This window comes from Chelonoidis abingdonii, chromosome 1 (assembly GCF_003597395.2).
Source record: "Chelonoidis abingdonii isolate Lonesome George chromosome 1, CheloAbing_2.0, whole genome shotgun sequence".
In the NCBI taxonomy this organism is placed as follows: domain Eukaryota; kingdom Metazoa; phylum Chordata; order Testudines; family Testudinidae; genus Chelonoidis; species Chelonoidis abingdonii.
Window position 1 is genome coordinate 310,324,855 of NC_133769.1, and position 17,459 is coordinate 310,342,313.

Genomic DNA, 17,459 nt, shown 5'->3' on the forward strand with positions numbered 1-17,459 from the left:
GGAATCCACAGTTGTGTCTCAGTGTCAAATATAACAAGAATAGCTGACGGATGTAGAAAAATCAACAGGGACACATGACTTTTATCCCTCATCGATGAAATGTCCATGCCATACCTGGCCCTAAAATAAGACTGATCAGTGTCAGAGGAAATCTGAGCACACCAGCTATTGCCAGAGTGGCTTCAAACACCACCTTCCACAAAAGTGACAATGAGAGAGATTATTGGTATCACAGGTGCGCTTAGGTTGACCAGATAGCAAGTGTGAAAAATCGGGATGGGGGGGAGGGTAAATAGAGGCCAATATTAAAATAAAATAAATAAATATCAGGACTGTCCCTATAAAATCGGGACATCTGGTCACCCTACGTGGACTTCTATCAATAAGGACAATGCTTGTTAAAGGGAAGTTGGCATCCTGACCTCCCAAAGGGACACATGGACTGCTCACTTCAACAACAGATCCACTGTCTCAAGACTTTAACCACCAGATGGTCGTGAGTCCATCTTACTGGAGGTGTTGGAAGGCTCCCCAGAATGATGGAAAACTCCCTAGCACTGCAGGACTCAAGAGGGCACTATTGGCTGAAACACCAGGCATGTTTGTCTCCTCCAGACAAATTTTTGTTCGTATAGAAAAGCAGGGATGTGTCACATCAGAGTGATTTTGTGTATGAAACTTCAGGAAATATTGGACTACAATGGATAAAGGCAGCAAGGATTCTCCAATAACTACCATGCAGAATAGAGTTTGAACTAACTGGCCACTGCACTAGCCTTTCACCTCTGTCAGTTTAGCTTGAAATCCTTGCTTAGGTCATAAATGAAAGTGATCGCAAACATCATAAAAACACTTCACAACTGGCACTCTCTCTTCAAAGAGGGCCAGGACTAGAACAGCTGTGGTACTGTAGATAAACATGTTGGAGTGCTTTAGAAGAGATGTGTGTAGAAAGGCTGCAAAATTCCTGGCTTCAGCAAATACTAAAAATGAAAAAAGCCTGCTAATACAGTTACTTGTTACTAAAATACAGAGCACATTGATAAGACAGGATTTAATTCCATATTGTTTTCTTTATTTTAAATGGAGAGAACTTCCATTTATGAAGACCCTTATTTAGAGAGATACCCACAGCAAAAAGTTAGTTACATGCAATAATATTCTCACTTCATTTAATTTGAATCTTTACACATTTAACTATGTAACTTTGGAATATGCGCAGGAAATGCTAATGGAATAACAAGCTTATAGACCAGAACATGCCAGACAAAGAAAACAGATCTGACCCAATCATACTGCGTTTGATCTCAGGAAACCTTGCCGCTCCAGAAACAGATGGTTTCAGAAGTTTTGAGCTATGGGTGGGGATGTCTTGTTCAGGGTTTTACACCTGTACCATTTACACTGATGGCATGAGTTCAGCTTTATCTACATTTCCCCACCCCCAGAAGCTTTTGCAGGATTTTTATTCTAAAGACTCTACAATAAAGTTCAAGATAAAAAACTTAAGTTTCTATCAGGAGGAAGTTCTCATTCTGAAGGGCCTCTGGAATTAACCCCTGTGTGGGCTCACCACTATCTGGAATGTAAGAGTCTCCTTAAAAGGCACCAGGAATGCTGCCTCTGGTCATCTATTCCCTCCATTCCTACAGATTAGGTACATCCACATACATGGAAAATGGACATCTTCACTAATATCAGATGATCTCCACTAAAATTTTTCAGCGAGTGCTCCAGCATCATCACCTAGACAAGACAAGGCTGACTGGGTGGGGGAGGAGGGGAGGCGAGGGGAAAACGAGGAAGGGCTTGCGGGATTTACATAGCTCAGTGGTATTTGATTAGCAGTCTTGAAGATTCCATATAGAATCTCAGGGAGTCTGCAGGGCTGATCTATGCTCCTCATACTAGCCTGGATTACAGGTACAATGAGCAAGATTGATGATCATTCCTAGCCTAGGTTGATAGACACAAGACAACAAGGAGAACACCAGGCAAACAAATCAATTCTGTAAAAAACAAAAACAAATAAACAAAAAAAGCAAGACCAGAGATCCACCCTTCTCCTGTCCACCCTATTGTGCCTCCCAGTAGCAAGGATAAGAAGAGAATGTATGATTCTATTTTCCCTCCCCAGAACAAGAATTATTCTCTGCAGCAAGAAAAGGTAGGAGATGACATTGAGCAATATCACATACAGAGGTTGTATCTATACATAGTAACATTGATTTATGATGCATCATCCTTACACAAACTCCTCTTTATTATTTGAGCATCTCAGCACAACGTCTAATCACCACACATTATTTTGTAGCTCTTTCCCAATAAACATGAAACTTTCACAGCTGGAGAACAACCTTGCCATTCGTTGCCCCTGCTGACACAGCTATCTAGCCTTTCAAACAGTCATGCAATTTATTTTTATTAAATGAATAGTGACTTTGCCTGAAAAAAGAAAATCAGAAACCTCATCCTGCCCCATATCTTTTAGAAATCCTCCTTTTGATCAAAGACATGCACCTAATTGATGCTCTGCAGGTGCAGCTGGCAATTCTTCTAGTTTTCAGCTAGATTAGACATCATTTGCAAACAAAACAAAAACAAAAATCAACCACTGTTCCATGGATAACCAGGGCCAAACGTTTAACTCAGCAGGGACAAAGTTCTAAAGAATTGGGAAGCTTATTCCTTTTATTTTTACTCTTGCCTTCCCTTCCCATTTCTTCTTCAGATCACAAGTGATATGTCTGCAACTGAGCTGAGATTGTTGGGGGCACAAGCCAACTCAACAACCTTCTGTGGCTTTGTAGTTCACTGCAGATCTTTTCTATGAAACAAGGTGGATTATTCAGCATGTTAATATAGTTCAGTCAAAATCCCCACCAGTCCCCCAGTTACTACAAAAAAAACATCTTCAGACTAGCTGATTATTTTTAAAGTTCCCTTTGATACTTATTTACTTATTTGGTTTGCAAGATTCCCCAACTTGATTTAAATATATGAATTTAATTCGAGGAAATAAACAGTTTGTATGATAGAGGTATTTGCTATGATATTGCACTTTTAAATGAAATCACTATTTAGAATTTTACTACCTACAAGGCCTATAAACATTTACAGTTCCTGGCATTCACATCCACAGAATGTAAAAAGTTGGAAAACAAAACTGCTACATCAATACTTTTTCTGGGTATAACTGTAGTTACAGGAGACTTGAAACTTGTCCAGTTGTCATGGACAATAATTCAAAATATATATAAAGTGAATAAAGTTTGTTTCCCTTTTCCCTTCCCCTGTCATAAATGCTCACAGAAAAGCCTGGAGAAGGAGGATTTTTGTGCATGTGTTTGTAAATATTCATGATAGTTTTGCAAGGTTCCAGGAGTAGCTGCTGAAGGCCCCAATACTGCAAGTTTTATATTCCCCATTATACAAGTTAATAGCTCAAGAATTCCTGAAGTAACCCTGGGAGTCTAGTAATTTTGATCTCTAGACTGAAGATTATTCTTAAAGCGGTATTTACCACTTGACTTTAAAACCTAAACTGTGCCTCCGTGACTCAATCAGTGGCCTTCTAATGACTCAGTCATTAGAAGATTCTTTATTGTCATGTTATATTCTGAACGAAGTGCTACCATATCTCAAACAACAACAAAAACCTGAAAGGTTATTTATGAAGGTTTATTCAGCTGTAAGACGTCACCAGGAAGACTCAGAGCTTCTTTGTAGAAGAGTCTGTAGATAAGCAACATTTGTGAAATAAACGACTGAGGGGTACTAGAATGGAGGGAGTTACCTTTTGTATAGTGACTGACCTCGGAAAGGAGGCCATTTAAAATCAAAATATTAATGTATATCTGGAACTGTGACATGCTCTTATTGAAAAGCAAGGGGCCTGCAACTGAAATGCTTTTAGGCTGAGCTCACATTCTTTTCTCAGCTGATAGGCTGAGTATAGTCTAGAGTTATGGGCCTAAATTCTGGCCCCTCCTCTGACCACTTTACATGGCTCCAGAAGACTAAGGGGGCATTCTTCCTGTACAGGGCAGTGTACAAAACCCTAAACTGACCCCATCACAGTCCCTAGTACAGAAGTGAGAGCACTTAGCAATCTGGAAATTTTGGCCTGTGGCTCTGCTGGAAGGGTTGTGGGGAAGAGGACTGCTATAACTTATGCTAAAGGCCATATTAGCCCCCAGAGGAACCTAGACTCTTGAAAGTGCAGCACAGAATCTGCCTCAGGACTTTGAAGGTCCAACAGCCAAGAGATTGCTACTATATGACAAAAAGTTAGCCATGCGATTATTTTTGACTGAAAGATGGGGGGATAGCTTGGAAGGGATGGTTTTGTGTTTCCCAAACAGATCTCTCTAATCTTTTAGAGGATTTCAATGTTTGTATTTCCTTCTGTAAACTCAATACATACAAATTTTGTATTCTAAACTGAAGTCTCCTGTAATCTGCATAAAAGTGGTTCTAATTAGTCTCCCAAGGGTTTCTTAAAGACACCATATCCCTGTCCTCTGGAGGGAAGCAGAGACCACGGGTGTGAAGTTGTGTCAGCATACAGAACATTCTCTGTCCCAAGTAGCATCAGGAATGGGGAGAAAACTTCAGCAATTACTGCTTTCTTAAAAGATTGGGTCCAACATCTTGGGGGGCAGGGCGGGGGAAGGACAAATGGCCCTTTTACCCCATAGCTAATGATGTCCCTGGCAGAGAGAGGCAAAGGTGAAGCCTGCATACTGGAAAAGGGAATGTGAGAAGGCTGCAGTCTGCCTTCCAGAGCAGAGCCACAGAAGGACCTATGGGGATCATTATGGGCACAAAGCAATCTCACAGGTAGCCTTTTGAATCCCTAATGTGTCCAAAAGAATGGAGGCTGGTGGTATTGAGTAGACAGACAACCTTTACATCTCCACACAATGGGGATTTGGGGTGGGGGCAAAGGGTGGCCTGGAGAAGATTTTCCCAGAAAACGTTTCCAATTTTTGATGAAAAACAATGCCACATGGTTTAGTCCAGCCACGCTGGAAAATCATAACTATATCTTGGGGCATTTTACATGTGTTTACACTGTCTTGATAAAACATTTTGGTCCAAGGCTTATATACAGATGGGACATTCAAGCTAGTCAGCTAGCACAACTCAGTAAGGTGATGGACAAGTAGGAACTCTGATACTGCAGTGCTGGCATTACCACCAATGCAGGACTGCAGATGGAAAGAGAGCAAAAGAAGGTAGGTCCAATAGCATATCAGTGAGCATTGCCAGGCACACTATCAGTGATAGTGTGGCTGACAGGTCATTTATGAGTAGATGGGGTGCCACAATACATGGGCTCTTAGAGGCCACATGTGACCACATAGTATTATTTAAGAACTGGACTCTGAGGCTTCAATAGGTCCATGGATTTCATACTGAGCTTCCAGAACTTCTTTTGAAGTGCTCCCAAGATTGGGGCAAATACCTCCCAACAAAACCATGTCTGCACTTACCACTTGGAGAGGTTTGCATTTCAGAAAAATGGACAGGCTTGAAAGTTTGCAGTTTGGAAGAAGGAAGGGATACCACTTGCCCTGGAGTTTCAGTGGAAAAAGTGTAAACCACTGTAAGGAAAATCGGTTTCACCATGACCTCAGCGTATGGAGGCATTTCCATCTGAATTTGTAGGTTTACATCTGAAAGTGCAGCATTACAGAAGTTTGCCATAGGCATTAGTGGTTCTCAAACTGTGGGTTGGGACCCCAAAGTGGGTCACAACCCCATTTTAATGAGGTCACCAGGGTGACAGACTTGCTGGGACCCAGGGCCAAAGGCCGAGCCCCACCGCCCCAGGGCTTCATACCTGGGTTGCAGGGCTCAGGTTCCAGGCCCTCTGCCTGGGTCTGAAGCCCTTGGGCTTTGACCCTCCGCCCAGGGTGGAGGGGTTCAGGCGGGCTCAGACTTTGGTCCCGTCTTGGGGTCATGTCATAATTTTTGTTGTCAGAAGGGGGTCATGATGCAAGAAAGTTTGAGAACCTCTGTCTTAGAGTATTGTTCTGTGACTTCTTACCCTTAGTTCTGCTCTTACAGTGGACACTGTAGATGAAGCCATAATTCATCTACATCAATGGGACAACCCTTTTCAACATCAGTTGAGGAGTGTCTAGGGTAGCCATCTTCATTTCATAAATTCAAAACACATTACGCTACACAGCCAGAGGACAAGTAAAATAGGGTATTTTTGTACAGCTGCCAATGGTGAGCATTCTATTTAATATATTAAGCACCCATCCTTCAGCCTTTTGAAGATATAGTGTAATTCTATAGATACATTCCCTGAATCAGAGCAGTTATCCTTACTGTTCTCAACCAAAACAAAAACCAAGGTGTACCAGCCAACACAAAAGGATATTCCACTGCACCCTCAGCCCCCCAGAACTGGTTTATTTACCATTTGGGCCTCCAATATACCTTGTTTTGGAAGCAAGCATGATGGAATATAGTCCCAGGCCAATAGGTGATCCATGGTCCAATAGGCATATCATTCTGGTCTGGTGACGGTCAGTCATAGGTACTTCTGGTAGATTTAACAGTTTCCTCTCTTAGAGAGAGGTGCCACAGTTGTTCCAGCTCTGCACATCTTCTTGGGGGAACAGTTATTTCTAATCATTAAGTATATAACTCAAGTAACCGAACAGCTTGCATGGCACCCAGAACAACCTGCTTCCCTACTACAGCCACAGAAAACAAAGTGAGTTTGCGAGCACAGCACAACATTAGCCCAGATTTCATCTAAGGGGACATGCAAAACTTCAGATGAAGGACCAGATCCTCAGCTGGTGTAAATCAGTATAGCCAACTTACATGAGTCAAGGATCCATCCCATAGGGTTTATCCAGGTAAAGCACTGTTCCAGTGAGATATTTTGACTAATGCAGACTCAAACAAGTCTTACCTTTTCTCTTTGAATCATTTTCATTTTCAGGATTTCAGCTTCTTCAGTCTCCTTCTTGATTCTTGCATATTCTTCTCTCTTCAGCTATATGGTATTGGGGGAAGAACACATACAGAAACAATGTAGTTTGGCTTTTGTATTGTACCTCTTCCAACCCTAAATTTTGATTCTGATGAAGTTACAAAGGAAAAAAAAATATCCAGCATGTGTGCCCCCTCACTGTAATTAGAGAACAAAGACATGAACTGTACAATAGCTCATCCATTATGTTAGTTTTGAACAATCTTATCAGTAGGTGGTTATGCAAGCATCCACACTGGGTCCCAGGGGTCTGTACTGGGCCCAGTCCTATTCAACATATTCATAAATGATCAGGAAAAAGGGGTAAAGAGTGAGGTGGCAAAATTTGCAGATGACACAAAACTACTCAAGATAGTTAAGTCCCAGGCAGACCACGTAGAGCTATAAAACGCTCTCTCAGAACTAGGTGACTGGGAAACAAAATGGCAGACGAGATTCAATGTTGATAAATGTAAAGTAAGGCACACTGGAAAACATAATCCCAGCTATACATATAAAATGATGGGCTTTAAATTAGCTGTTACCACTCAAGAAAGATCTTGGAGTCATTGTGGATAGTTCTCTGAAAACATCCACTCAATGTGGAGTGGCAGTCAAAAAAGCGAACAGAATGTTGGGAATCATTAAGAAAGGGATAGATAATAAAACAGAAAAGATCATATTAACTCTATTTAAATCCATGGTGCACCCACATCTTGAATACTGTGTGCAGATGTGGTCGCCCCATCTCAAAAAAGATATACTGGACTTGGAAAAGGTTCAGAAAAAGGCAACAAAAATGATTAGGGGTATGGAACGGCTTCTGTATGAGGAGAGATAAATAAGACTGGGACTTTTCAGCTTGGAAAAGATGACTAAGGGGAAGGGATATGATAGAGGTCTACAATATCATAGCTGGTGTGGAGAAAGTAAATAAGGAAGCGTTATTTACTCCTTCTCATAACACAAGAACTAGGGGCCACCAAATTAAATTAATAGGCAGCAGGTTTAAAACAAACAAAAGGCAGTATTTTTTCACATAACGTAAGTCTGTGGAGCTTCTTGCAAGAGGATGTTGTGAGGGCCAAGACTATAATACGATTAAAAAAAGAACTAGATAAATTCCTGGAGGATAGGTCCATCAATGGCTATTAGCCTGGATGGGAAGGGGTGTGTCCCTAGCCTCTGTTTGCCAGGAGGTGGGAATGTGCGACAGGGGATGGATTGCTTGATGATTCCCTGTTCTGTTCATTCCCTCTGGGCACCTGGCATTGGCCACTGTTGGAAGACAGGTTACTGGGCTAGATGGACTTTTGGTCTGACCCCATATGGCCGTTCTTATGACGGACCTTTACAAGCATGTATGCCCTTCATAATGAGGATAAATACTTATAGCCCTGAAATGTGGGTCGCTGTGTTGATTGACTGGTTACCATTTATGTAGCATGTTGAAAATATGAAGGGCAATGTTGGTGGCATTATCATTAACCTCATTACTTTAGATGTGATCTGCAACATTGTTTACACACACTTATCAAACAGTCTTCTCATTTTCTACATTACTGTGAAGTCTTGCAAGTCCGCCTTTTCTTTGTCTCTTTTGAAGTCTCATGACTTCTATTTCTTTTGTCAAACAACTGGGAGTTCATTTTACAGCCACATGGAACAGCGGCCCTCAGAGGGAGAAAAAAACAACAGTATTTCCAAAATTAAACTAAAAATTACATGTATTCCTCCTGACCTTTTGCTGGTATTTAGATTGCAGGTGTCTGATGTGTTGTTTTTGCCTAGCTTCAGCCTCGGATTTTGTTCCGCCTAGAAAATACAAATTGCATTCTGCATGTTAGAAAATTTTAAGCCCAAGTGTCAGCAACAAGAGACACTGTAATATAATAAACACATTATGAAAATATTCTCCTGTATGCCTAATCATGCTGATAAAAATGAGAGATCGAAGACACCTATTTTATCTTTTTGTGCAGCTCTTTTTCTAATGTCATTCTTTCACCAGCACAGAATATTTGTTATTTGCAGAATATTCTTCGCTGTTTTGTCCTTTTTACTGGTAAATGACTGAAGTTATGAGGGTTCCTCATTTTACTTGCGAGACTATTTCACTGTTTAACAGTGTCTTGCCTTCTAGATTAATTTCCTGATGGTCATCCTAAGTTTTCTTTTGCTCAGTATGTTGGTGCTAGATTTTTTTTTTCCCCCAAACCAGGGGAGGAAATTGTTTCACAAAAATACTTTTAAATTGATAGAAAATTTTTATTGAGGTTTCTAATTGGATGGCCCCTAACCATCACTAAAGCACTTAACATCAGTGAAAATACAGAATTTGCTCTTTGTTAGCAAGGGGAAAAAAAAAAACACTAATTTCTTTAAAGCAATCAAAAACCTGGTTAAAAACACAAGCTTCACCTGCATCTTAGCTTTGCCAAACTAAGGCTCAAATAGTAGGAGGTATAGTTTTCGGAGGCATGGGTCCTCTATTGAGAGCACCCAGCCTCTAGCCATGAAACTATAAACTCTAGAACAGACAGCAAGAGGGACCCAATAGATCTTCACTCTCATGGCAGGGCATGGTGAAAGAAGTGAATTGTTTTAAATCTTATTATTCTCAGTTCTTATGGTAGGCTACTCTGAACAATTCCTCTTTTCCATGATGTTCCTTCTATTTATAGAAGCCAATCGGGTTTCCCTTTGTTGTTTGGGCAAGCTAATTGCAGCTCCATAATTATTTCTATTTTTCTTCCCTGAATTCCTTCCTATTTGTCAACATTTTTGTCTTTACAGAGGTACCTAAAACTACAAAAACTGCTTGCATTAGTGCTACAAAGAGAACTATTACCTTCCTAGTCTGTGCAGACACCCTGAGGCTTAACTTTACGCACCTGTGTAGTTAGTTCCTCTAGGAATCAATGGAACTATGTAGTATGCAAGACAACATACCTTCTGTTGGCACTATAATCAGCACACAGTTGGTACTATAAATAAGTTTTCCAGGTTGAGCATTTTTTTGTTACTTCCTGAACCTTTTCTAGCCTCTCTGGGTTCCTGTGTATTATTTTTAACTCTCCTTCCTGGTATTGCCAACACTTTGCCTTTTAGTGTCATCTGAAAATTTAACATCAGCTCCAGCTCCTGATATTAATTAAAGCCATGTGCATCATCAGTCTCCAAAGCAGGCACACTGCTGGACATCAGCCACTACTCAATATATTGGTGTTCATCATTACCCTTTGCTTACAGCCTGCCAGCCAGTTTTCAATCCATTCAGCAGGGCTCATATCCAAGACAGCTTGAATTAATTTTCCAAATAAGATTTTGTGAAGCAGTATATCAAATGTTTTAATCAAAATCAAAACATGTTATAACTTCTGCATTCACTTCATATATAAAAAACAACAATGAAGGCTGTCAGGCATGATTTGTTCTTTATAAATTTACGCTAATGTATTGCTTAGAATTCTATTATCTAAGGGAAAGTATGGAACTCAAATGTATTTGTTTGTTCTCTGTGGTACTGGAAATTACCTAGTCCTGGAAAGGTTGGATGTCTGCCAGTCACAGAAATAGTGCAGATGTGGAATTCTTACAATATTTAATCAAGGTAGCCAAGCAATTATTGAATTTCAATTTGAGGAAATCTGATGATTTGGACACTAAAAATGAAGCAGTCTCTTTAAAAAGAGTCACTCTCAGAGAAGAGGCATTAAAAGAATTGGTAATCGAATGAACCCCTTCAGTTGTGCCATTAAAGATGCCATTGTGAATCTCTCCTTTCTTCAAACCTCTGCTGGCCCTCTTAAGCCCACACGAGCAAGTACAGAGCTAAAGTTCTTAACACCAGCTATTGAATATAGCGGAGATTTCTCACCAATCATCCATGTGTATTTGCTTCAATTTGGAAAGTACCAGCACTCTATGGGTCGATGTAGCCTCCTCAAATGCATGTCAGAAACCTGTCATTTCTTCCCACATCTGATCTGTATCTACAGTGAAGTCACCAAAGAAGTGAATCTGCCTTTTAATTTGAGTTAATTATTGCGCATTTGCCACAATTCTGATTCCTTGGACGGAAGCTCCGAGGCTCCCTCTTAGTCATTCCACTCATTTTAAAGAGCTGTTGGTGGGTGTTCTCAGCTCCATAGTTTCCTTCAGATTTCTCTTTTGCCTGCCATAAGCTCTGAAGTTCTCTCTCTTTTTCCAAGGATGTAACTTGAGCCATTTCAAGAAAACGCACATGAAGGCAGCATTAGTATTAGCACGTGTGAGCTAATAAGGGGGCAGAATGCCAAGTTCACCAGAACTTGAAAAATAACTTTCCTACTAACCACTGGGAAGCTTTCCATGGCAGAGATATGCATCTCAGGAGGATTAAGTCATCTGTTTCTATAGAATTGTCACCATACACCCTTTGAACCAAGTTCTTATCCATGGTCATTAGGCATCTCCATGCACAAGGAGGTGCATGGCCCTGACTACAACATGCCTTGTTTAAGAGGACCCTTGAGTCCATGTCCTTTTGGATGATCATTCTAACTGGGGAAGCCTCCACCTTCTTCAACACCTTGCTAGCCTTGTCTACACTACCAAAGTTGCCCACTGGCAATGGGAGCTGCTGAAACAGGGTTGAACATGTTATACCAATATAATAAAAACCAGCAGGATCTTATTAAGAGGGGTACAGCAAAGATGCCACATTTATTGCAAATATAATAATAAAGCAAAAGATAGTTAAACAACATTGTTTATTTTACTTATTCCTGTAAAAGCAGCAGAGAATCCTGTGGCACCTTATAGACTAACAGACGTTTTGGAGCATGAGCTTTCGTGGGTGAATCCGACGAAGTGGGTATTCACCCACGAAAGCTCATGCTCCAAAATGTCTGTTAGTCTATAAGGTGCCACAGGACTCTTTGCTGCTTTTACAAATCCTGACTAATACGGCTACCCCTCTGATACTACTTATTCCTATCACTACTTATTCCATATATATGTGTGAATGTGTATATTTTATATATACATACACACACACATAGACACACACATTCATTCAAGTTCTGTATAGGTGGTATAGTTACCAGCCTAGAAGTTGCTCATGCCAAGTTACTGGCCAGGTATCTTGGTCATGAGGATGGAGCCGAGTCTGTCAGATGCACTTGATGCTCCTGGAGGTTGGTAGCAGAACCAGAGACTCAAAGTCCTCAGTTTTTGGAGTTCATTCTTATAGGAATTAATTCCAGTGTTAGTCTATGGGAGCTGTTTCATCCTGCTGTTGCTGACTCAATCAGCAGATGGCATATTTCTGGTGGCTCCACACTGTCTAAAGTGGCACATTCCTTCCAGGTGTTTGGGGTGAATCCCAGTTTACCCTCTGGAGGTTGTCTGGTGGTCCACTTGACACATTCTTCGGCTGATGGATCTTTTCTAGGCTGGCACCTCCCTAACCATTCACGTTGTCATAAACAGATAGTTAAGGATTAATGTCTCTTTTACCTGTAAAGGGTTAAGAAGCTCAGTGAGCCTGGCGGACATCTGACCAGAGGACCAATTGGGAGACAAGACACTTTCAAATCTTGGTGGAGGGAAGTCTTTGTTTGTGCTGTTTGTTTTGTTCGTTGTTCTCTTGGAACTAAGTGGGGCCAGACGTGCAATCAGGTTTCTCCAATCTTTCTGAAACAGTCTCTCATGATCAAAATAGTAAGTACTAGCTAGAAGGCGGATTAGTCTTTTGTTTATTTTCTTTATTTGCAAATGTGTATTTTGCTGGAAGAATTTTTGCCTCTGTTTGCGATATCTGTGTTAAGTCTTTGAAGAGGAAGAAGCTGGGCAAGGAGGGGGGAAGCTCTGATAAGTCTTTCAGATATGTTGAGAGCTATAAAAAGGATGCTTGATCATTGTTTTGTTGTTCCTTCTTGAAGGCAGGACAAGAAGTAGTTAAGATGGACTTATTCCTGAAGCCAGGAATGGTTTACCAGGGTTTAATTTAGAAACATTTTGTTCATTCTCAACCACTTAAAGGGTAGTTAAGCTTCCTGTTGCGTTGGGGAAAGTGGGCAGGAGATTCTCTTGGATAAGAGCCTAACATCCTTTGTAATTTTTTTTTTTTTTTTTTTTTTTTTTTTTTTAAACTATTTGGACCAAAAAACCTTTATTCACGACAGGGTGATGTAAAGGGTTTTTATTTTACTTTGGTTCCTCCCTGCGGTCTCCTCAGCACCGTCGGGCTGTGCTGGACTTGAAAAAATTTTCTGCGAAGGTCATTCCTTGGTCCTACATTTATGAAATTTGGGGATTCCAGTATGGTTGCTTTGCGGGCTGCGAAGCTTTGCTAATTTCTATGTTAGACAGGTAGCGGCAAGAAAGTTTAGGTGAACTTGTTGCTCTACTCATGCAGCGAGAGGTGAGACTTGTTGCTATGGATTCGCCAGTTTGAAAAACTCTATTTCGAGTTGAGACATCCAACCTTTGTGTTTTGTTTTAAATAACGAATCAGCATTAAACTGAACAACAGTGGTATTGTTAAAACTGCACTGTTTGAAATTTCTTCTTTCAAGCAATCTTTAGAGAGAACAAAAGGGGTTTGATAGTAATAACAAGGCTAAGGAGTGCATGGTATAGGGAGGTGGAACTGCGTAAGGGTTGAAAACCTTACAATCAGATATTAGGAAACTGAATCTAAATTATTATAGCTCAGACCGGCGTAAGACACCCGAACTGAATGCTTTAGATGGAAGAGTGGGGGCTGGAAGTGTTGGCAGAGGTTTGAAAAGCCCATGCCTTGCCTTCTTCTGGGGAGGAGGTGCTGGTAGATCCATCCACGGCACCCTTTCATTATTAACCACTAAGGTTTACTGGGATGTTACACTTGAAGGTGTTGCTATCTCCCAGCTATAGGAAAAAAGGAAAAGAAACTGTTATGTCTCTTGTTACCTGCTCAGTGAGGCTGGTGTTGCGGGGGAGAATGGGTTTCCACTGTCTGCCTCCTAGTTGCCTGAAGCAGGAGGTTTCTTCCTCCAACCTCTTGCCCTTCTTCTCCCCAACTTCTGTCGTTGAGAGAGGTCCCTCCTCCCCCTCCAGATAAAAACATACGTCAAACAGGTGTGTGACTATCTCCTATCTGAAATTATGACTGAATGTGGCTTGTCTCTTGTTGATATTCCTAATCAAACATTTGTTCTGTAGGGATATTAAAGAAACGGTCACTAACAGTGATCCAAAGGACAGGTATTCCCCCCCAGTTTCACGCAGTACAAAAATCTTTTAAGTTCTGCTGGTTTTAAAACTGTAAGCCGACCTGGTGATCACGGAAACATTGATTGTATCTTGTTCCTGTGAAGTACTGTATTTACTAGTAACAACTTACAACAGTTAATTAACTATCGTTCTTGAAGTGGCGGACACCATGTTACCACCCCTGCTGTGAACCTTAAGCCATTAATTGACTCTGCCTAAGATAATTGAAATGTATGTGTAGAATGCACTTAATGTACGCTATAGATACAGGTATCTATCCACTTGGTAACTTAGGTATGCTGTCCGCGCAGAATTATTGTGGGATCCATCGCGATCATTAGCGATTCCCCTCTTATTGTCTATATTTTCACTAGCTTATAGTATCTGAATACAATGCGCAAGTTTCTGCCCAACCTACCAGATAATAATTCACAAGTGGCGTGTACTCTCCCCCTGTCTCCCCAAAAAACTTCCCTGGGGGACCCAAGGATCCCATAACCCCCTGCAGGTCTGTAAACAAGGGTGGAAATACAACCTTCTCCCCCTCCAGACTTTTCCCCTCCCTGGGGTTACCCTGCAGAGTCTCCACTGATCCATAACTTTCTTGATCTTACTGAAAACAGAGAGAAATTAACCTGTCCCCTCCACCTCCCTTCCCCCAGGCCCCCAATCCCCTGGTGAGTTTTGTCAAGGACCCAATCCCTGGGGTCTTAAGACAAAGGGGAACAATCAGTGGGTTCTGATAAAGAAAGAAAGCTTTTATTTAAATGGAAAGAACAACCAGTTAACATAATTATCTCTGTGTTAAACTTAGATGCGCCAATTTACACGGATCTTCAGTCTTATATAGGACTAGCCCCTACCCCCCCTAGATCTAAGGCTACTCAAGTTGCCACGCCAAGAGTAGAGGGCGCAAAAATTCTTCCACAGCAACGTCTACAGATTTCACATTTCGTGGCACTGCTCTCGCTCGACTAATGAATCTCCTCTACCTCTCTCGCATACATACACACGTTGTGTTGTGCGAGGCTAATCTTTTGTTATCTCGTATGATTTCTTTATTTGCAAATGTGATATTGTGCTGAGAAAAAAGTTAATAATATAGGCTTACATGCGTTCTTCGCGCTGTCGCTGAAACGCTTAAGCATATCTTAGTTAGCGGGCGTTGGTGGTGAAGTGGCCCTCTAGTCTATAAGCTGAAGATCCTGTAATATCCATCCTAATTTACAAGAATATTTTTCACTTTTTCTTTCTTAATTAAAAGCTTCTTTTTTTAAGAAACCTGACTTGATTCCCCTTGTTTAAGACCCAAGGGGGATTGGTCTGCTCACCAGGGGATTGGGCGGGGGGAAGGGAGGTGAGGGAAGGTTATTTCTCTCTGTTGATATCCAAGAGTTGATCAGTTGTTAACTCTCAGGGTAACCCAAGGGAGGGGAAAGTCTGGAGGGGGAATGGTTATTTCCCTTGTTTAAGACCAAGGGGTTTGGGTCTTGGGTCCCCAGGGAAGGTTTTGGGAGACAGGGAGGTACCAGCCCACTGAATTTCTGGTTGGTGGCAGCGCTATCAGATCTAAGCTAGGAATTAAGCTTAGAAGGGTACATGCAGATCCCCACTTTCTGGACGCTAAAGTTCAAAGTGGGAAAGATACCTTGACATACGTACATTAAGCATTCATCAACATACATTCCATATCTTAGGCAGAGTCAATTAATGGCTTAAGGCTCACAGCAGGGGTGGTAACATAGTGTCCACTTCAAGAACGAAGTTAATTAACTTGTTTGTAAGTTTTACATAGTAATAGAGTATCTTTCACAGGACAGATACAATCAATGTTTTCTGTGGACAGGCGCTTACAAGTTTTAACAGCAGAACTAAAAGATTTTTGTACTTGGTGAAACTGGGGGGGGGGAAGTCACCGTCACTTGGGGGAATCACTGTTAGTACCTTCTTTAATATCCCTACAAACATGGTTTGATAGGAATTATCAACAAGGACAAGCCACATTCAGCATAATTTCAGATAGGATAGTGAAAACCTGTTGATTGTTTATCTGGAGGGGAGGAGGACTCTTCAACACAGAAGTTGGGAGAGAGGCAGAGTGGAGGAGAACTCTCTGCTCAGCAACTAGGATGCAGACAGTGAACCCTTCTCCCCCGCAACACACACTGAGCCAGGACAAGAGAATGACAGTTTCTTTTCCTTTCCAGTAGCTGGGAGATGCACTTTCAAAGTTAAACACCCAGTACCTAGTGGTTAATATGGAAGAGGGTGCCGTAGGATAGGAATCCCAGCACCTTCCTCCCCAGAAGATGGGGCAAGGCATGGGCTTTTCACTTCTGCAACATTCCACCACCACTCTTCCATCTAAAGCATTCATTCAGTCTTGAGCTAATAAGTTTAGACCTTCAGTTCCTAAATATCTTGTAAGTTTTTCAAACCTAGCAGTTCACCTTCACCTACCATGCACCTCCTTAGCCTTGTATTCTATCCCTTTCAAGATTGCTTGAAAGAAAGATTTCACTCCAGTTTTACATACTGTTTTTCAGTTATGCTGTTCTTATTTAAAACAAAACTACAAAGGTTGGTTTATGAATGAGCTTTCAACTGCATCAATACAACAGTCTCTCTGTGCATGAGGGTAGACAAAAAGTCACCTTAACTTTTCTGCCTACCTTCATACATAGACAGCAAAGTTGCAGCAACCTGGATCCCAAATTTCATAAAAATGTAGGACTGGAATGGACCTTGAGAAATTATCAAGTCCAGCACCACGTGCTGAGGCAGGACCAAGTAAACCTACATCACCTCTGATAGGTTTTTGTCCAACTAGTTTTAAAAAAAAAAAAAAAAAAAAAAATTACAAAAGATAGGCTTCCAAGAGAATCCCTATTCCAGAGCTTAACTACCCTTATTGTTAGAATGTTTTCCCTAATATCTAACCTAAACCTTCCCTGCTTCAGATTAAGCCCTTTACTTCTTGTCCTGCCTTCAGAGAACAACAAGAACAATTGATCAACATCCTTTTTATCTCTCTAACATATCTGAAGACTTATCAGATCCCCTCTTGCCCAGTCTTCTCTTCAAGACTAAACACACCCAGTTTCTTTAACATTTCCTTATAGGTCACGTTTCCTAAACCTTTCATAGATTCATAGACTGTAGGACTGGAAGGGACCTCGAGAGGTCATCGAGTCCAGTCCCCTGCCCTCATTGCAGG

At 41.2% G+C, this 17,459-nt stretch overlaps 1 protein-coding gene across 1 annotated transcript in view; it reads right to left on the reverse strand.

Annotated features, from left to right (window-relative positions):
* Positions 1-17,459, reverse strand: part of EPSTI1 (epithelial stromal interaction 1) — an 84,247-nt gene that overhangs the window by 50,100 nt on the left and 16,688 nt on the right. Inside the window, exons 4-5 of the mRNA XM_032781772.2 lie at positions 8,742-8,815; positions 6,941-7,024 (exon numbers count right to left, since the gene is read on the reverse strand). Of these exons, the coding sequence (XP_032637663.1) occupies positions 6,941-7,024; positions 8,742-8,815 (158 nt within the window). The remainder of the gene's footprint in view (positions 1-6,940; positions 7,025-8,741; positions 8,816-17,459) is intronic.